Source organism: Pelodiscus sinensis, chromosome 3, assembly GCF_052426305.1.
Source record: "Pelodiscus sinensis isolate ZL-2025 chromosome 3, ASM5242630v1, whole genome shotgun sequence".
Lineage (NCBI taxonomy): Eukaryota > Metazoa > Chordata > Testudines > Trionychidae > Pelodiscus > Pelodiscus sinensis.
Window position 1 is genome coordinate 1,131,877 of NC_143054.1, and position 21,047 is coordinate 1,152,923.

General features: G+C 51.2%; 1 protein-coding gene across 1 annotated transcript in view; it reads right to left on the bottom strand.

Moving 5' to 3' along the window:
- Positions 1 to 1,116: 1,116 nt before the first annotated feature.
- The window catches only part of RAB10 (RAB10, member RAS oncogene family), a 61,678-nt gene continuing 41,747 nt past the window's right edge, over positions 1,117 to 21,047 (bottom strand). Inside the window, exons 3-6 of the mRNA XM_089776942.1 lie at positions 10,640 to 10,778; positions 5,571 to 5,660; positions 4,549 to 4,650; positions 1,117 to 3,305 (exon numbers count right to left, since the gene is read on the bottom strand). Coding sequence (XP_089633068.1) covers positions 3,222 to 3,305; positions 4,549 to 4,650; positions 5,571 to 5,660; positions 10,640 to 10,778 — 415 coding nt within the window. The 3' untranslated portion in view covers positions 1,117 to 3,221. The remainder of the gene's footprint in view (positions 3,306 to 4,548; positions 4,651 to 5,570; positions 5,661 to 10,639; positions 10,779 to 21,047) is intronic.

A 21,047-nucleotide genomic window follows, 5' to 3' on the forward strand; every position in this document is an offset into this window, starting at 1 on the left:
AGGTGATTGCCTGGCTTCAGCTGTGCAACTCCTGCCCAAACGAAGATCGGCAGCTCACCCCTCAGGGACACAGCGGCAGTGCTGCTACAGGTAGCTGTGGGCAACTCTTCATTCGCGTGCCAGTCGAGACCTGGGTAAGTAGCTCCCTTCCTGCAAGAAGGGACTAGCGTGTGGTGGGTGTGCACTCCGCCCTGGGACAAGCACTGGCACAGCCCACTCGTGCAGGAGGCCCTACCGCACACACACGAGCTTTCCAAAGCCAACGTGTAACAGCCAGAAGGGGACAGGGAACGATGGGTAATTTTATACAAGCTGATGCAGTGCACAGGCTAAAGAAACGTGTTTTAAATACAAAGCCAATGAGTGTGGAACAGCCGCGTATCCTAGATCTTCACCCAGCCTGGCTGTTCATTCATCTGGCTCCCATTATCATCCAACTCAGCAGGTTGTTGCTGCAGTGGTCAGAGAATCCCCGGGCGGGCAGAGCCCTCGGGAGTCAGAGTCCAGCCCCTGCCCAAAGCAGGACCAGCCCCAACTCACACCCTGCTCCCCAGCTCAGTTTCAGCCCATTTGGCTCACTAGCCCTTGGAGAAAGGGACGTGCATTAAAATAGATCAAGTTAAATTGGGAATGGAAATGGAAAATTACCAAAAGGTAGCAACCAATATTTCTGTGCCAGCTGACTACGTTAGATACCCCTTCCCAGGCATCAGGTCATAGCATGCGGAGCTGCACTTCAATGTGCCTCGGTTAATTGCACCTGGGCAAGGCCATTGCCCGGGACACTTTCGAATCCAGGCGACTCCATCGCTGTATGAAAAGGGCCCAACGGAAGCTCCTTTTCAACTGGTTTCTACATGGGCCTGAGGCACCATTCAGCAGAGGGGAAAAGGAGGTTTCTTCCTCTACACTAATACAAGACCTAGGCGCAGGTTGCTAGAAAGCAGCAATATACAATTACTGCAAATACTCCAGTGGGATTATTTTAACATGTGTTTGCAACGATGCTTTGCCCTTCTTTTCAGCCCACATGCAGTGTCTTGTACTCCACACATAAATGAAAGCCAAGCCACACAGGTGGAAATCATGTGTTTATATGAACAGAAGTAGACCAGCTAGAAATAGTTCAGTTTATTTAACTTGTTAAGTAGAATATGAAACTGACTGTGTAGCTAGTTGGATCAGAGAGTGTGGACTGTTCTAGAATTGCTTGGTGTTTAACGAACACAGCTTCTACAAAGGAACCCAACAGACTTACAGAGATGGGGCCAAGCCCCATTAAGCAAATAAAGACCCCAGGTTTTAAACAGACCATACAAAAATTGATGTATACTCCATTTTCCCTTTTTGGATACCGTGAAAAAGTGCAGATTTGAACAAACAGGTAGCCATATTCTGTATTTACAATGCTGATCGATATGCTTAATACGTGAGGAAACAAAAAACAGCGTCAATTTATCACCTAGAGCCCTGGTTACTTGCCTCTTCCCCAGCTGCCACTCGACTGGGCAGGGTTAACGAGTCGAGAGGAGAAACTGCCCAAACAGAGAGGACGAGGGAGACATCAGTTGAGTTACTAAATGGCAGCAGGTCCTTTCATTCAAGTCAGGGTCATTTACTGACTTGACTAGATAGTGAAGAAAGAGAAAACCACCAAGTGCACAAAGGTCAGGCCAAGCCAGCCAGATTGAGAAAAGCAGATTTTTGGGGTTCTACTGGAACCAGTCACGTGTTCCTTGCTGGAGAACCTGCCTTAATGGTTTACATGCAGGCCGGCTGGCTGTTACACCGCTCTCCTTAACAAGGCCCCAGCTGAACACGAGCAGTCTAAAGTAGCTGGGGCCTCCATTCTCCGCACATGGCAGGGACAAAGCCATTCAATGGCTGAAGCTCAGGTGTCTCTGGGAAGCAGCGTCGCTAGAGCCTCATCTGCAGAGAATGCAGGCAAGCCAAGCAGATAAGCGAGTTCAATACCCGGGATGCCAATTCTGTCTCCCTGCACGCGGCCCTGCTAGCTTCCAGCACTCCGTGCGCTCAAGAATGACCAGCACGAAGAACATTCTTCATGCCAAACAATTCACACTGGAGAAAGGGGAAGTTGTAGGGAGGCAATAACTCAACACGACTGCCGGCTTGTTTTGGTTTTTAAAAGACTTGTTTACTTAACCATTTGCTAGGCTACCAAGTGCCCTGTCTGAGCAGCTAATGAAGACTAAGTTCTAGTAACTGTCGTCAGCTGGGGAACCGCATGTTATAGTCACACACAAAGTGGAGAACCACATCACCCTCCATCAAAAACTAGTGCATGCAAATACCTCATCCAGATGAGAAAACCCAAAGGCTATGCAAGAGGAAAGAGGGGGACACCGGCTAGAGGGAAATTAGTAGGCATAACATGAAAGCTGAATCAGTGCTTTGTATTAGCTTTGGCAAATATACGGGGTTGCCATCTTTTCATTAACACATCGCACCATGGAAAGGGAAACAAAAAGCAACATGCAGGCAAAAGGAAAGAGAAAATGGCAGCGGGCCCAGTTGTGACTGGCTAGCTCACCCAAGGGGAGACTTTGCAGATATACTGAAGATATTTGCATCGCCCTCTGTCCTCTATTCACTACACCAACAATCACAGCAACGCAACCACAAAGGACTGGAACACTGTACAGTGGCCAAGTGTGGATGGTCTGTCTCCTGCACATGCTTCCACCAGAACTAAGGGAAAACAGTTCCCTTCCCACATAAGGCACAGGACAAAACAAACCCCATTTACATACTCCAGGCGAAAACGAGGTTTTTCCTGGCTTTGTTGCTGATGCATGGCTACAGAATACGGGGACTCAAGCACATTATCCATAACAGAAAATTCCACTGTTGTACAAAATAAATTGTTAATTCTAACTTTTATTCTTATACAATTTGCAGAAGAGAGCTGAAGTGATTGCTGTAAGATTTCATGTCAAGAATGGGACTATAATACAACCAAAATGTAGTGGTGAGTTGAGCAGACACATGAAAAATGAAGTCACAAACATGATTTTTCTATACATTTTGTTGAGAGAATGCGAGTCAGCAAGCTGTCCTAAATGGAAGAACAAAGGGTGGCTGGAGCTCATTAAGATGAGGAACGAAACATTCCTTTCAGGTTAGAAGTGGGCAAGTGGTTTATTTCGCAGCAAGAAAAAAAGGGGTGGTGGATGGCGATTGGTGATCGAGGAGAACGTTCAGCAACACTTGCTCTTCCAGCCCGTCACCCCTCCTCCACTGCTGATATCTACATTTTCACTGTTGGGCTCTTTTACAGGGGTCTGCAACAAAACACGCCAAAGAAATTCCAATTACTTTCTGAAGAGACGCAAGCATTCAGCACTAACCGGACATCAGCATGGTCTGACATGCTTGTATCAGCAAAAGAAACATGCCCAGAAGTCAGATGTGGTCCTCAACCACCACCGAACTTTGGAGTCAAACTCCGTAGCTGAGTTGCACCAGTTCTACCATCTCTGAAATCCATGACCCCTGGACTTTGGGCCCAACCTGCAAAGGTGGCTCCATCACTAAAATAAACCCAACGTGGCTTCCAGCCCTGGCTTCGGGAGCTACGTGGGCCTTGCTTATCCTCCCAACAGCTCACAGAAGACTAAGTCGACACACAGGATATTAGCTTAGAAGAGACTGAGCTACAAATCTGAGTAGCATCCGTGAGGGCGGTGCTAAGCATTCTGTGGGGTCCCGATCACCTACCCCAGAGAGGGCTCTTGCAGTGTGTTTTGGTAGGCAGCTCAAACACGTTGCCTCTGGTTTGGCTACTGTTCAGGCAAGTCAGTCTCCCCAGCAGCTAAGACTTCATATTTTCCATGTAAGCCATTTTCTCACATCACACAACCCCCTTGAAAATAGCTCTCTCTGCTCTGCATTTCCAGTTCCACCGTGGGGACTGGTCTACTGCAGGAGCTCCCCCCACGAGTCACACGCTGGGCCTGCTCTTCTGTTGCAAGTCTGGAGGCTGGCACATTTTCTGTGAAGCACTCACACGTCTAGTCAGGAGCTGAGAGCCGAATTCTGAGAGCGCAAGACACCCGTGTGTGCAATCTTGGTCAGACCTCACAAACATTCCACTCAAGTGGTTTTGCTCAAATGCGAACTTCTATTTTCAGCTGCTTACAATGCGATCCGAGTGATCCACTAGAATATTGCTCGGTCACAGCTAGGTTTCTATTTCTCTTCCTCCTTTACCACAGCAGCTCTGCAGCGCTAAGGAAATATCTGCAGTTTCAGGCACACACGGAAGTCTGGAGCAGCCCAGGGCAGCAACAATTCAGCATTTTACAGCTCCCAGTGCCCCAGACTGCCTGATTTGTGCAATAAAGATGCAGTCTAAGAAACGGAAGCATCCATAGCTTTTCCTGCGTGTGCAGCGGGTCTGCCAAGCTTGCAGATCCACACCACTTCAGCTACCTTCTCAGCTCTTGCTACGATCTGGAGCTGGGATTTTAAGCCATTCTGGCTTTTTCAATATGCAGTCTAGAGAAAACTTTGGTGGGCACTTACCTTTCGAAGAATGTCTTCTGCTAATGTGAGGAATGCCTTCTCAATGTTTATATTTGCTTTTGCACTAGTTTCGAAAAACCTAATACCATGCTCCCTCGCAATCTAAACCAAGAGACACACACATTAGCACCAGAAATCTCCCATGCACAGGTTACACATTGATGCTCAATGGTAATGCTGGTTAGTAAGCAGCTTGCAGTAGCAGGTACAGTATTTGGTTTTCAGGGCTACTACAGCCAAGGGCAACCCTGGCTAGTGAGTGGGCCTCATGGCTGGCCCTTCCTCAGCTCAACGGGCTGCAAGACTGGAGGGTAGCTTTGCCAACTGAGTTGTGGGCGGTGCCAACTGAATCGTCGCAGCACTGGGACTGGATGCAGAGGGAGTGCACGGCTCTGTCAGTGCTGTGTGCGATCAGCACGCACCCCGCCGTATGTGCCCTGGCTTTACTACAGGTAGGAAGAGTGAGAGGCATGGAAACCCGCGGAATCGGTCAGTCCTGCACAAAGTGCCTTGCGGGGCCGTACACAGAACCCGCCTGTAGCCCTCGGGCCGCACAATGCCGCCACTGGCTTACCAGTCAGTCAAACGGCTAGGGGAGGGGGAAAACATTCTAGTGCTCCGTGAGGACAGAACAGGTTTGCTGCAGGTACGGGGTATTCAGACAATGAATTCCACAGGAGTTACAAAATCTAGCGTATGGGGAACGTTAAAAGCAAAAGAGAGGAACATGCCTGACCACCTGAGTTCATGCTACCTGAAAACTACCTACACGGTAGCTGTTCACCACACAACTCCAGGAAGGACCCTCCTGGACCTACAAGCCATCAGCCTGCCCTGCACTAGTCATGGCATTCTTTGGCAGGTGGTAAGATGGCATTTCAATTCTCTAGTTACCCCCCCTCCCACCCCTCCAGACAGCCCCAATTGGAGACTGGCCAGTTGGATGACTCCATATTTGCCATCTTTGCACACAGTGGAAGGTCTCCCGAGTGACTGCAAAGAAGTTCTTGCTGGACACTCACCTGCTCTCCTTTTGCTTTAGGTACGACTCTCTTATCTTCCATGTCACACTTGTTTCCTAACAGCATCCTCTCCACGTCTTCATTGGCATGCTAGAGCAAGAGCAAGGAACAGCTCTTGAGAGGGGCTCAGTGGCTCAGAGAACATGCACGTACCGTGTCCACCTTGGGCGCTCCGGTTCCCTTTCTGTGCTAGAGGGTGGCCCGTCACCTGTGGTGGTGTCAGCAGAGCTGTGCCAAGCGGCACACCCCTAAGGGGAGGCTCTGCACAGAACTCAGACCCTGAAAGCGGGCTCTCCTATGGCAGCGCGCACACGTTTAACGCTACCGTCAGGTTTTTAGTAGCCAATCTCCCAACAAGGAGCAGTTGAAGTCACGGCCGCCCTGTGAGTGGCTCCCGATGGCTGGCTGTGACCACTGCCGGAGGAATGCCATCTCCCAGGGCCGTCAGCGCCGTGGGCACCGCTCTCCTCCTTATACCTAACACTGAGGCCCTGCCACAGCACTAGTGCTGGGGGAGAGCTCGCGCAGTAGGGAAAGGGGAGTAGCTCCATTTACACTGGGGCTCTACAGCGCTGGGAGGGCCCACACCCCGAGAGGGGAAGTCGCAGCTCAGTAAAGTGGCAGTGTAGACGGGGTGTGAGCGTCAGCTGGGTGCACCCACAGGCTACTCATCTGAACCCTGACTCCTGGCTTGGGGGAGGGTTTCACTCCAACCAGGGATGCAGCCAAGAGGAGAACGGACGGTCACATGGCTGCTCAGACAGACACACCACTGTGCAGGGAAGGAATTTCAGAATGCACATCTGAAGGGATCTAACTGCGTTACTGGACGTCTATGGGAGCAATTTCAAAGCCTGTAATAGTGAATACTGAGAAAGCCTCTAGACCAGGCCCGGGCAAAGTACGGCCGTGGGCTGAAGCCAGCTCGCCCCAGGCAGGCTCCCTTGTTTGCTCCACACACCGCTCAGAAAAGGAGCTTTAAAAACTGTGAGCCCGGAGAGGAGGAGGGCGGTTTCAGGCGTAACTCCTGCCTCCCGCACAATCCCACTGGCCAGCTTCTGGTCAGAAACAACAGGCAGCACATGAAGCCCCCCCCCCCAGTTGTTCATACAAGCACATGGCCCTGCAGGCCGGCTGAGAAGCTTTTTAGGCTTTGCAAGCATATAGCTCTGCAGGCAGAAAGGCTGGTTGGGCTGCTGGCTGGTAAGTCTCTGGCCAGAGCCTGCCTCTGACACCCTAGCCCCCCTCTTACACCCATACCCCCTCCCAGACCTGGCACCCCAGTCCCCTGCCCCAGATCACAATCCCCTCCTAACCTAAGTCACATTCCAAACCCCAGCCCCTGCCCTAGGTCACAAGTGCCTCCTTCACCCAAACTTATTCCAAGACCCCACTCTCTCTCTTGCATGTCAATCCTTTATCCCGACCTCCATCCCAGACCTGGCACCTCCTCCATTAGTATCATGGAAGAGTGCGGCCCTCGAACACTTTCCAAAATCTTGGCGTGCCCCCTCTTTCAAAAATTATGGCCCACCCCGTTCTAGACAGTCTGCTAAGAGAATTACCTGTTCGCACTGAACAGAGACTTACAGCCGTGTTCACTAATACCTGCTTACAGGTAGCCCTCCCCACTTACACTGCAGTAGCAATAATTGTGCCCAACTGCCATCCCCGGAAGTCCTCACGGACCAACCCAACATCCGTAAGGCTGAGAGTGTCATGGAAAGTCAAGGAATCCATGACTTGCAGCAGCCAGGGTGGCTGGCCTGGGGGCCAGTTGCACTAGCACTGCTGCAGCAGTTTCTGGCCAGTGCCACCCGCCCCAGGCCAAAAGCAGCAGCCGGAGTTTGGGTGCAGAAGGGGCGCAGGATAGGGCGAGGACTCCGGCAGTGCTCATCTCTGAGGGGTGTTCCTCCACAGCTGTATCACGGCCATTGGCTCCTAGGTGGAGGCACAGTCCCCACAGTTCCCGCTGCTGCGGCTCTGCACTTTAAATGTCGTCAGAGCCGTAGCACAGGTGGATCCCAAGCCGGCATGAGCCAGGACCGAGCAGCCCAGCTCGCACAAGCTCCGGAACGCTGCGCCTCATTTCAAACGCAGAGACGCAGCAGTCCTGGACTGCTCAGTTCTGGCTCGCACCAGGTCCAGAGGCCCAATGGCGGTGACCGGGCATGGCCATGACAGGGGGTGCTGCTGGAGCAGCCTCCCTTATTCCCCACCTACTGCCTCTGATCGAGGTGGGGGAGGAGTGGGGGACAGGCAACACTGTGGCGACTGTGCTGGGGGAACCAACTTTTCAGCCAGCTCTCCCCCAGTTCCAGCTCCTGTGTCCCCCACCCCTTTGTATCTCTCCTACGAGGCAGCGGGGGAGGAGTGAGTAGCCGCGTACTCCACTCGACTACTCGCTGGCATCCCTAATGCAGCGTGCTGGCTTTGGGGGAGCTTTGCCAATGTCTGGGGCAGAATGGAGCCACGCTGTGCTGACAGTGCCTACTCCATAATCTGTGCCTGTTTTCAATGTCCCACTAACCCACGCGGGTCTGCCACTGTTAGCCATCTGGTAAGCAGCCTGTGCTGCTCTGCACTACTGCCAAGAGATTGGCACAGCCCTCTGGTGTGTGCTGAGCCACAAGGAACCCTGCGGAGAACCGACACGCAGGCCAGGTCACTGTCGGACTGCAATGGGACAGATTTTTGGGGCACCACTGAGAGGTCAAATCAGGACAAACTGCTTAAAGACCTGACTGGGCACTTGTGTCAGTGGAAACATGCACACAACTAGAATCCTAGAGCACTAGCACTGGCAGGGCCCTCAGGAGGTCCGCCGGCCTCACAGCAGGAGCACGCACTGTCTCACTTAGGGGGGTAAGCGACTAATTGACTATCTGATAAGCAAGAGCTTATTGCATAGTCGGCACACTGGTCCACTAGTCGCTCCTCCCCCCTTGCTGCCTCTATCAAAGAGGCAGCAAGGGGGGAAGCGGAAGGGGTGCTGGGGTTAACAGCCAGGTCCCCCAGCTCCAGCTCCGTGCGAGGGGGCAGGGGCGCAGCGGCAGCGTTCCACCTTTGAAATGTACAAGAGTCCCCGCTGGGGCACTCCAAAGCGGGAGGGCCACATGGAGCCTGGGGCAGCGGGGGACTCGTGCTGGCCCCAGGCTCCACGCAGCCTTTCAGTCTGAGACGTACATGAGTTCCCGCCGGGGCTCTTACACATTTCAAAGGCGTAACGCTGCGTGGCGCTTCCGCCTTTGAAACGTAGCAACATCCCAGTGGGCTCTAGCCACCTTTCAAAGCAGAAGTGCTCTTATCGACTAATCGAATAGCTGAAATTCCAACTGATTAATCTAATTTTAACATCCCTAGTCTAGAGCATCTCTGACAGCTGTCTGTCCAACCTGCGCTTAAATATCCCCAGGGATGGGGATTCCACAACCTCTCCAGGCAGCTTATTCCAGTGTTCAACCACCTTGACAGTTAAGAACTTTCTCCTAATGTCCAACCTAACCCTCCCCTGCTGCAGTTTAAGCCCATTGCTGCTTGTTTTAGGTTGACGCAAAGTGGCTTAGACCTAACTAGTGTAGACCAGGCCTTGAACTGATCATTTCAGCAAAAGCTCAGCTAGCGTATTTCCACTTCATATGGCGCCAAGAATTCCCATCTCAGTCGCTAACGCCTACTGGCAGCTTCCATGAAGCAGCCGTCATTCACATATTCAAATTCCACAGCTGATTAAATGGATCTTGCTTCAAATTTTAGATTCAGTTGGCTGCCAAGGATACAGGGCTTCTCCATCATGGATCACGTGTCTTCTCCTGCACGGTCTTTAGCACCCACTTCCTCATGCCTCTGCACCCATCCAGTTCACCCTCTCCCCCACTCTACCAGGGAGGTGTCTCCCCATCAAAGCTTGCCACCTTTATTTCATTTCTGGGACTGCCTTCACCCTCACTAGCCTCTCCCTAGGGCCTCTGGCAATGGTATTCATCTCCACACACACAGTGCTAAAAAGCAGGTTGTTTTCTGCAGCTTTAGGGTGGTTTTTTTGGAGGGGGAGAGTGCACGCAGGAGATAAAGCAGCTTCTCTTTCCCCGAGGAGCAGAAAAAACCCACGCACTGGCTCCGTTTAACATGTGGAGCAACAGGGAATGCCACAGCAAAGGGGAAGAACTACCAGAGAAAGGAGACTCTCCTAGCTAAGTTAATCTGACGTAGCCCATTTCTCACTGCACAGTGAGAAAATTAAGAATTTCCCTCAAAGATTCGGCTCACTGGGAATTAAGTCCATTTTAGGTTTCCATATTGATCAGTTTGTTCCACTTCATCAGATCCCCTCAGTAGTTCTACCAATTTCTACTGGTCAACATTCTTGCAGACTCGAGGGGAGTTACACAACTGGCAATATTAAGCCCCACAGGGAATTAGCCATCCAGAAATATGAAACGCAGTCAAGAACTGGGCTCAGTTCCCACAAAATTGAACTTGACGTTGAAGGTATCTTCTTTGCAAAACACATTTTAGCTCCCATGGCAGAGAACCCAATAATCTGTACGAAGACAGGTGCATGTCACCGAGTAATGGTCAAGTCTACAAACTACTGTCATTCTTGTATCATGGCTCTCACTGCAACAGTAGCTGCAAGCATGGCAGGCGTGACGTGCTGGTAATTGCTTTCAGCAGCAGAGCCTGTTTATTGGGCAAAGGCACATAATCTGACCCTCTCACTCCATCCCTTGAATGCCAAAAGGAACCCAAGACTATTTTAAAAAGCTTCTAAAATGAGCGTTTAACTTGCACATGCTTCAGAGAGCAGCACTGCTAGCCAACTCTCAACTAGCAACAAATTCTCTCCTGCTCTACCTATGGGGCAGAGGTACGGCCTACGCAAACCAGCTTGACAGCTCCACTGTCTCCACCCTCATCTGGCTCCTTGACAGTAGCACATCTGCAAGGGAGAAACTGCTGGTCTCAGGAGACTCAGCTCTGCAGGGCCTTCCTTCGGCAGCAGGCAGGACCTGCCAGACAACAGGTGCGGTTAGTGCAGAGAGGAGGAGCTCATCGGCCATGCTCACCTCGTCGATGTTTCTGAGCCATTTGCTGATGTTTTCAAAGCTTTTGGCATTAGTGATGTCATACACTAGCATAATCCCCATGGCTCCTCTGTAGTAGGAGGTGGTGATGGTGTGAAATCGCTCCTGTCCTGCAGTGTCCCTGTGAACAGCAAGCAAGAGTCATTATTACAGCTCAAAGTGTGTCCACACGAGAGGGAATGTCTGTGTTAGACAAACAGCGGTAAGAGCTAATGCAGGGTTATTACCCTCTCATCGGGTGCTATTATTTAAGCAGATTCAAAGACCACCTCTCCCCTCCACACCTCCCAAGGCAACCACACATTCAGCTTTCTTGTCAGAAAGAAGTGCGGCATGAAGAGCAAAGAAATGCCTCAACATTCAGAAGGGTATAGCAAGACTAGATAGAACGGCACTTTCCCAGGCCACTAAGCTAGGTACAAAATTCATTAAAGGAACCCAAGACCAAAGACCCACTGGTACAGCCAAATAGACCAGTGTTCCTCGAACTTTTTTTTTTAATGAAGTACCCCTTTTTTTAAAAAAAATTCTAAGTACCCCCAGTACCTACACTTTTTGGAGACAATTTTTTTCTACCATTTCAAAACATTTGTTTAAACAACTTAATTGTAGTCATGTGGGTGATTAAATTTTTGGGTGTAAAAAGTACAAAAATAATAAAATCCTGGAAGACTTAAAACAAAAATTCCGTTTTTGCCAAGTTTCAGTTGTGTTGACGTAGCTCTTAGACTTCTCTTGAGTACCCCTAAGGGTACTCGTACCACTGGTTGAGAAACACTGAAACAGACCAAGAATCTAAAGGTAGAAGCTGAAGTTCCTAATGACCAGATCAGTAAGTTACACCAATTATTTTTGTAGCTTATGATTTTACTACACAAGCCAATCTCTTTCCAAGTCATGCAAAAAGACTGTGCTTTCACAAAGACTGACTCAAGTAAAATAAAATAAAATAAAATGTAGATCTGAATTAAATAAAATGAGGCACAAGTAGAGAGTTAAGGAATTGAAATTAAAGGTACAACAACAGCATCTATAATTACAATTGTGCAACACAAGAACCTCTTGATGCTAACTGGCAGAGCGTACAGAAGTGCACATGAGGGCTACAGGGACCTTGTGGGCCTGGTATTTACATTCTAGTTTGCCAAAAAGAGGGACATGTAAGGTCTGTACTGGAAGCCTGTGTCACACTAATCGTAAGGGGCAACTGGACAGTCACAGACCATATCTGAGAAGGCTCTTTAATCTAGCAGATTAAGGCACAACAAGATCCAATGGCTGGAAGCCAAAGTGAACATTTCAAGGGAAAAATAAAATTTGTCCCTTAACAGTGAATGTAAGTAACAAAACAAACAAACAAACAAACAAACAAACAAGATTCCCCGATGTGGCAGACTCTTCATGGACTGGCTAGTTTAAGATCAAAATATGCTTTAGTTCAATCATTAATTATTGGGCTTAATGCAGGGGTAGGCAGTAATTTTTGATGGGGCCACACCAATATTTTGGAAAGTGATCGAGGGTCACACTCTTCAATGGCATTAATGGAGGAGTGCGGAGTCTGCTCCAGGAGCTACCCCCACTGCGGCTCTGCAGAGTGACTCCCCTTATCCACTTCATGATTAGTCAACTACTCAGCTCTTAACATCCTTAGTTTGCAATGGCCGTAAGTCCTGGGGGAATTCATTCCATAGTTTCAGAGTGACCCTAAAGAAAGTTCTGCCTCCTGAGCAGAACACAAGAACAGTCAGACTGGGTCAGACCAAAGGTCCATCTAGCCCAGTGTCCTGACTGCTGACAGTGGCCAGTGCCAGGTGCCCTGGAGAGAATGAACAGAACAGGGAATCAAGTGATCCGTCCCTGTCCCCAATTTGTCATTGCTAGTGGGACATGAAACCCCAGACTTACAGTGAGTGGTCATACCTGATCCCAACTCTAAGTACAGCACTGTTTCAGAGACTCGGCTTCTACATGACAATGTAAGCCTCGCAGAAGTGGCAGGTACACAAATGCTAAGTCTTACTTATCTCCTTCCCTACTAAAATGGTGTTCATGTATGAAACTGATCCCTCTTTCCCCTCTGATCAGCCTCTCCTCTCACTCTGTCTTCAGTGGAATACCTCATGCCTGGCCTACAGTTTTTATACGCAGGGCTTGTCAAACCGCGGTGAAATCTACTCGCCAGCCCTGCACTTCACATGCATCAGACCCACACTGCGCATGCGCGCGCCGCCGGTAAGCGGGGCGACCAGCTGAAATCAACTCGCCACGGGCAAGTAGATTCACTGATTTGTCGAGCCCTGTTTCTACGGATGCAATTATGCTGGTTAAGAGTGATTTTACCATTGTCGTTACACTGGAACAACCCCAATTGGTATAAAGGTGCCTTAAACAGTCATAACCGAACCCACATTAAGGCCCAGTCCACAGTAGGGGCTTACATCGAAATTAGCCTGTAAGGTCAATTTTCTAAATGATGTGTCCACGCTACCAGGTCTGCCTCGTTGACCTTACAGGCCCCTGAAGTCCATGTTGGGTACCCCTGATTTCACTGGGAGTAATGCTATTTCCGGCCTTGCCTGGTCGAGTTTACGACAGGGTAGATGCAGTGTTGGTGAAAGTCAATGCTCTTGGCCTCCGGGAGGCATCCCACAGTGCCCCTCAGACTGCTCTGGCCAGAACTTGAAGCTCTACTGCATTCCATGGGAACAGGAAAAGCCCTGGGAAAGCCTGAATTTCATTTCCTGTGTGGCCAGCGCTGTAAGCCCACCTCAGAGCAGGCAGCACACATGGCCATGACCTCTGGCACTTCCAGCCCCGTGAGCGCCAGTTCCTAGGGGTGCAGAGGAGTGCCAGTGGCGAGAGGAATCCATTCTCTCCAAGCTCCGAACCAACAAAAGAAACACTGACATTTATGCAAAGACCACAAACTTCTTGGTGGCCAAAGGACACTCCAAGGACGCCCAGCAATGCAGAGTCAAAATAAAGGACCTGAGGCAGTCCTACCACAAGACAATGGAGACAACGGACAGTCTGGTGCATCACTGCGAACACGCCAGTTCTACGAGCAGCTGCATGCTATTTTAAGGGGACCCAACCAGCTTCCTGAGCGCGACCATGGAGTCCGGCCAACACTCCTGGCATCAGCGTGGAAGACAGCAAGGCAGCAGAGGGGGAGAAGGAGAATGGCCAGCGGGCAATCAGCAAGAACCAGGAACTTTATCACTTCCGAGCCAATTCCCTCCTCCCAGGATGTCTCCCAGCTGAGCACTGATCCAGGGATGGCACTTTGGCGAGTTCACAATTGTTTTCATCCTGCCAGTGGGGTAAGGCAATTGGGCGTGATGTGCGCCTACACAGCATGGGGGGCCTGGAACAGCTTGTTAAGGTGTCTGGAGATGGAACAGGAGTTTCCCTGCAGAGCTCCATGACGTTCTCAGGTAGGAACTCTCTCAACCTTCTCATGAGGTTCTGGGGAAGCCAGCTCATTGTCCTTCCCACACCAACACCGGTAAGGGGTCTGGTGCCACCGAACCACACAGCACTGCAGTCTAAGGCCCTGGCGCCTGGCCACAGTCAGTCACTCGCTCGCAGTGACTGGGAGCAGACTGCTATGCCAGATGATATCCTGGAAGGAGGAGGGGAAGCTATTAGCTCTCTCCCCAGGAGGCATGTGAGAGACACAAGGGAAGCTGCCCTGCCTCATCCCCCTCCCCTCCCACCGGCAGGTGCCTGCAGGCTGGGAAAGTAGCACTGTTCCAGGAGCCCAATGTGAGGGACACCATGCAGCCCGCCGGCATGACTGGACCCTACCTCCCACCGCTACCCACAGCACTGCGCCCGAGCAAGCCCCTGACCGTGCCTGCTTCCCCTTGAGAGTCCTGCTGGGCACCTGCTGTAGAGTGGCTGCTTTAGAGCAAAGCCTGGGTGTCAGGGGGTACGCCCCTGACAGGGGCTGCTGCCCCCGTCTACTGGCCCGCTGCCCCCATCTACTGGCCCGCTTCTCGGTCCGGGCCTATACAGCACCCAAAGTCCCCAAAAGTCCAGGCCCCTCTATCAGGGGATATATGGTATCCACAGTCCCAGAACCAAGTCCAGGCCCCTCTATCAGGGGATATACGGTATGAGAGGCCTAGTCCCTCTGAGAAGCCTCTCCTGGCCCATGGTTTGGTTATCCAGGGCGGGGGGGAGGGGGGGAACCGACGGAGGGGAACGGACGGACGGACAGACAGACAGACCCTGCGTGGTAGGGGGACCCGGGCCCTCCCTCTCCACCGGGTCCCAGCCCAGGGCCCTTTAGGCAGGGTCTGTGGCTCCTGCCAGCTCGGCGGGGAATCCGGCCGATACACGCCGAGCCAAACTTTGTATCCTCCGCCCTGGGCTGCTTCCTACCGCGCCCCGGCTCCCCTGGGGCCCATTCGCCTCCGAGGCCGTACCTGCCGGGGTTGTGGGTGCGCTCCGGCCTCCCGGGGTCGGTGGCTGCTTCCTCGGTGTCAGGGTCCGGCACAGGCAGCGACTCTGTTCCCAGCGGCTGCAGAAACACTGGCCTGGCCTGGTCTCCTCCCTCACCCTGCGGTCTCCCTGACTGCAGGGCTCCCTCTGCTTTTATACCTGGCCTCTGCTGGGAGCATGCCCAGCAGGGTCGGAGGGGCAGGGCTTTCTCTGCCAGCTGGGCCTGGGCCACCACCTGTCTGTCAGTGCGGGGCCTGTCCGCCCCGATCCACCAGCGCCTGCACACAGCACAGCTCCATTGTCTTTATGGAGGCCTTGGCTGTAGGTTACCAGGCCGAGGTTAGGTTTAAGCAGCAAGTGCCCTTGTGTGCAAAGGAGACCGTGCAGGGAGTGCAGGCCAGATACCAGGACAGGATCTTTCCTCCCTGCCGACTGGCTGCACACCTGGAGAACAAGCCCCTCCAAAAGCCCTGTGCAAAGGAACTTTCCTTCCTCTCCCAGTTCCATAGCCTCCACCCCCAGGGCCGTAGGACAAAGGAGCAGGGAGGACCTCCAGGACCTCAGGAAGCAAAAGGCTGTCCTTCTCGTGTTTGAGACCCTCTTCCTCTGTGGGGTCCCACAATGGACTTCTTTTAGGATTTCTGAACAACAGTTTCTTTATTGCTTGTATCGCAGTGGTGGGGTGCAGGCAAATACACTGAATGCAGGGGCACCTTGTTGAGAGAAACATGCACGAGTCTCAAAACTGGACATTCATAGAACTTTCCTTCAGCGCCTCTCTGGTTTGTGCTGCCCTGTGCTGTGCTCTCCGTATGGGCCTGGTGTCTGATTGTTCAAAAGCTGGCTAGCCCAGGGGTGGCCAACCCGCAGCTCTTCACCCCTGGAAGTGCGAAGCTGCCCTATGCGCCCCTACTAACGGCCCCCGATCTCATGCTTACTGGGCGCAGGGGAGCCGTCTGGCGTGGCAAAATGGCATTGGCAAGATGGTGGTGTCCGGCGGGAGCCTGATATGGCCAAAACGCCTAACCCATGGTTTTTAAAGGGGCAGTGTCCTTTTTTCTTTGCTCAACAGCTCTGGCTGGTGGGGAGCTCTTCCTTTTTTTTGGCTCAACAACTCTGGTGCGGCTCTTTGAATTTTTTCCACTGCTATTTTGGCTCTCTTTAATGGGTTGGCCACCTCTGGACTAGGCGTTCTGCCTCAGCCCTGCACCCTACCAGATCACTTTTCCCCTTCCTTGCTCTTGCAAAGATTATGACGCACACAACAGGCTGACACCACATGTTGCATTTGCAGAGATCCAACCGACTCAACAGACTCCTAAACTTTCCTTTTAAATGTCCAAAAGCACATTCAGCCACCATTGTGCACATGCTCAGCCTGGAGTTGAACTCCTCCTTACCGGAGTCCAGGCTGCCCGTGAATGGCTTCACAAGCCACGGGAGCAAGCGTAGGCTGGGTCGCCAAGGATCACCATTGGCATTTCCACTTCTCCCACGCTAATCTTTCAGTGTGGGAAAAGAGTTCCTGTGTGCATCTCTGAAGGATGCGCGCATCATGCATCTTGCTCTACCATCCCATGCTGAGGTCGGTGAAACGGGCCTTGTGATCCACCAGCGCCTGCAGCATCATCGAGAAGTACCCTTGCGGCTTATGTACTCCTTGGCTAGGTAGTGGGGGCCCAAGATGAGGATGTGTGTTCCATCTCTCACCCCACCAGTTAGGGAACCCCATCATGGCAAAGCCATCTACTATGGCAGGGGTGGCCGACCCATTCTGGGCAAAGAGCCAAGATAGCAGTGGATCCAGTGCAAAGAGCCATGGCAAAGTTATGGGGGGGGGGGAGACTACCCCTTTTGCCACTTTGAAAGGACCCCCCCCCCCAAAAAAAGGCTCTGCCCTTTAAGAAACCGCATTTAAACTCGTTTTGAGGCTTTTTGGCCACAGCAGGCCATCTTTATTTCTGCAGCTTTCATAGCTGCGCCAGATGGCTCCCCTGCCCAGGCCAGCACAGGGAGCCAGGAGGAGAGGGACGTTTTTGGGGGCGCGGGAGCGGCTTTCGAGCCATGGGGGGGCCCTTTGTGAGCCGCACTGGAGGGGGACGGGGGAAGAGCCACATGCAGCTCACGAGCTTTGGGTTGGCAACGCCTGTACTATGGTATCCACATTTCTCAGTTACAGAATGGTATAGGCCGCCGTGGCTACTGAAACAACAGCCCACTCTGTACTGACCTGAAGTGTCTGGCATTGCACGCTTCCGCAGGGCAACTACCACTTCTCCACGGTCAGAGTGGGTCTCATTCTGGTACTCTTGAGCATCGGGAGCCATTTGCAAAGTTCCCAGAAGGTGGCCTTGCGCATTCAGAAGTTTTGCAGCCTCTGCGGATCGACTCATACCTGCATCACAATGCGGTCCCACTAGTCTGTGCTGGACTCCTGGCACCAGAACCGCTCTACTGCATCTACAGGACTGACTGGCAGCTGTGTTGGCATCAGTGCAAGGGCTTGCGTGAAAAGCGAGTCCATGTGATCCTGAGATTAGTGCTCTTCCTCAAACCGTGACACGCGTACGCTCTCATGGCGGACATCAACATCACAATGGTTTGCAGCAAAACGGTATCCATGCTTTCACTAAGGTGTCTGCATGCCCAACCAGGGCCAAAAAAGGCGTAAAAAGACTGTTTCTTGTTGATCTCAAGCAAAGGGGGGAGGGACTAGATGAATGAATTATGGGATGCTGACAACATGAACCCATAACTACCCATTGCAGTTTTGGCCCCAGCATGCATGGGGAGCATAACCCAAAATGCACAGCAGCACAGGCACCGTGGGATAGCTACCCACAGTGCATCACTCTCAAAGTCGATGGCAGGCTCTATAATGGGGATGTGCTGCTTCGGTGTACATTGAATTCTTCCCTGCAGTGAGGACTCGGACCTCTGACTTTGCAAAACTGGGTGTCCAGACATGGACCATAAAAGATCTGTCCTTATGTTGTAGTGCAGATGTGGCCTGAGGGCTTGCTGGGGTACAGTTAAGGCAGTACAACTTGTGTTTACACAAGTGACACTCCACTGAACGTATGCCCTGCTTAGCGGCTGTTGTGGTGGGAGCGCAATGCAAGACTGTAAATCAATTATGTAACTAAATACAGATAGGTGTTTCAATGCAGTGTGTGGCAATCAAATGTAGCTACACAAAGTGATCTTGCTCAGCCAAACATTACAGCAGCAGCCCTCACCGGAAGGAAACGCACTAACCTGAAAGAAGCTCACTTTTACAGACAGCATCCAAACAAGTCCTAAAAGCAGGGAATGCCCTGGGAACCCAATCCATTCGAAAAAGAGCTTATCCTTTGATTCTGATCCTCCCCTGTTGGGTCTTTTCCAATTAGATCATAAACCCTTTGAGGCAGAGACTGTAGATCTGTACAGAGAATAGTCCTGATTGGAATCTTCAGGTTCGACAGGAACGATGCACTACCCTTACTAAGCAGTAATACCTGCTAAAAGGTCCCTTTGTTTTCAGTAAGACAAGTGCTCCTGGAACTCTGCTGCACACAATTCTATTGCAAGACCATTCCAATGTACTCAGCATGAACGGAGAAAAACCATCAGCAGCTTGTATTACAGGGAACAAAGCCACACAATCCTATCAGGGCTGGCGAGTTTCTGGGAGGCCATTAGAGAGAGTTGCATCAGGAAACAGTTGCCAGACTGGAAGCCACCAAGAGAAAAGTTAACAGACAGTCCCACCGGCTGGAGATAAGAATCCTGCCCAGCCGGTTAGGTTCTTCCCATTCCCTTAACTCTCTTCAGCTACCAAGATAGTATCTAGTCTGCAAGCCTAGCAGTGAAGAACAATTCCTTACATTTGTATTGTTAGATCTAGAAACTGAGGTCCATTGTACTGAGTGCTGTAATACTAGCACTGAATCCCTCAAGGCAGGGCTGAGCAGACAAGACAAAATGAGTTCAAGTGACAAGTAACACAACAGTGTCAGAGCTAGAAACAGAACCCAGCTCTTCCAAACCCTAGCACTGCGACCTAAGCCACTAAAACCAGACCGCTTGGAGTTCTGGCCCAGCTTGCTTTGCGTTTCTCTACATCTAGGCTTTCCACCTCTGCAAATATAGCTCGACCTTTTCACCATGATCTGCCTACAGGGTTTTTTAACCCAAGTGACCCTAAGTCTTTAAGACAGTCATCTCATTATTATTATCCCCTCGTTCTAGCCGTCCCTCTCCAGAGGCACTTCGCTGGCAAGAGGGCTGAGCCTACAGCAGCCTCTAGGACCTACTTCTTTAGCCAGAGATCCCAAAGGTGTAATCACCACCAGTGTCTAAGTCAACACTGCCGCACCCTTACTTTTTGGTGCTCCATTCTAAGCTCCCACCAGCCCATCTATAGCGAGGTGTCCAAAGGAGAATGAAGTCTCAGCAGCAGAGAGGAACAACTCCTCATTGCGCCCTGCTGAGGCACGAATACACAATCAAAAAGGTTACATTGGCCTTGGTTACCTTACAGTAGCGAACTGTGTCTAGTCCGCAGGTCAACTTTCCTGGGCTTCTTTCAGCATTACCATTTTTGTCTTCTCTCCCAGGCTTAAGCTTACCCATGATGTGTTATCTGGCCTTACAATTTGCATTCCATTTTGTCCACAGTTTGTAATCTCACTAAGTCACCTTGTTACTTCAGTTCATAACTCTTCCCATTTAGTGTCTGCAAACTCTATGTCCTGCTTTGTAGCCAGACACAAACCCCATCTTGTTCCCCCCCCCCAGAGAGGAAGAGAAAGGCAGTCAGCCTTTGATGCCCTGGGAACGCAGGTGTGCTGCCTGTCCCTGACTCTACCATAAACAGAAACCAGACAGTAAATGGGCTAGCTGACGACCCGGGGCCTCCCGTCACCCTGATGGCTAGTACCAGTAATTGACACGCCTGCACTGTCCCAGAGAGGAATCTTCGCCCATCACATACCAGAGGTGCCCATTGTCTGCATTTTCCCAGGTGTGAATTATGCTTTGCACCCTTCGTGGGAAACTTGGCATTCAAAGCCATTTTTCCTAATTGGCCACTTGAGACCAGGAAGAAGCCTTCATGACCCAAGGGGTATAAAAAGAGGTTCAGCAGCCCACCCCATTTGAGCTCCAATCATCTACACCTGCTGGCAGGTATTGATTGTCTCCCGAGGTCTGTGGGACGCCCAACCTCGCCCTACTTCTTCCCGAGGGATTGAGAGAAAGACGCTGGTCACGCCAAGTCTGGAACGCAGGGGTGAGAATATATACCTGCTATGTGTCTATTTTGCATGCATTTAATAAGAGCTCAGAGAACCAAAGGGTTTCATGGTACCTGTAAGTGACTTCTTAGTGTAATTTCTGTCCTGTCCTTTGTAGTGTCTGTGTTATCTGTAACACAGCAGTAGCATTTAACAACTAAGTTTACCCTGTAACAATAAATAGTAACTGTTTAAGCTTTAACCTGACTCCTGCAGTTGCTGTAACAGAACCAAGCACAATTTAAAGAACTTCAGCCGGTCATTAGGGACAGATATAGGGAGAGCTTGGGCGTTTGGATTTGTGTCACACCCAGGTGGCAAAATCCTCTGGGGGCACCTTTCAGTCTTTCCCCAAGGCTGCCCGCTGCGAAGGAATTACGAATTCTAGCAGCTGAAATCTAAGGTGTAATAAGCTCTTCCTATAAACTCGGGGCGTCTGAGAGCCTGTTGGCTGCCCTCTGCGACGGGACCCCGGTCCTAGCAGTAAAGTCACAGACGTTAAACTATTTTTCGGGGCGCCCTCCAGCCTCCTAGGCTGCCCACTGCAACGAGACTGTGTGTCTCAGCAGTTGAAGACTTGGGTGTAACACACACGCACACACTGCCCTGACCGTCGGCTGACATGCTTACACACCCTTCGCGTTCATTAGTTTCTGCTT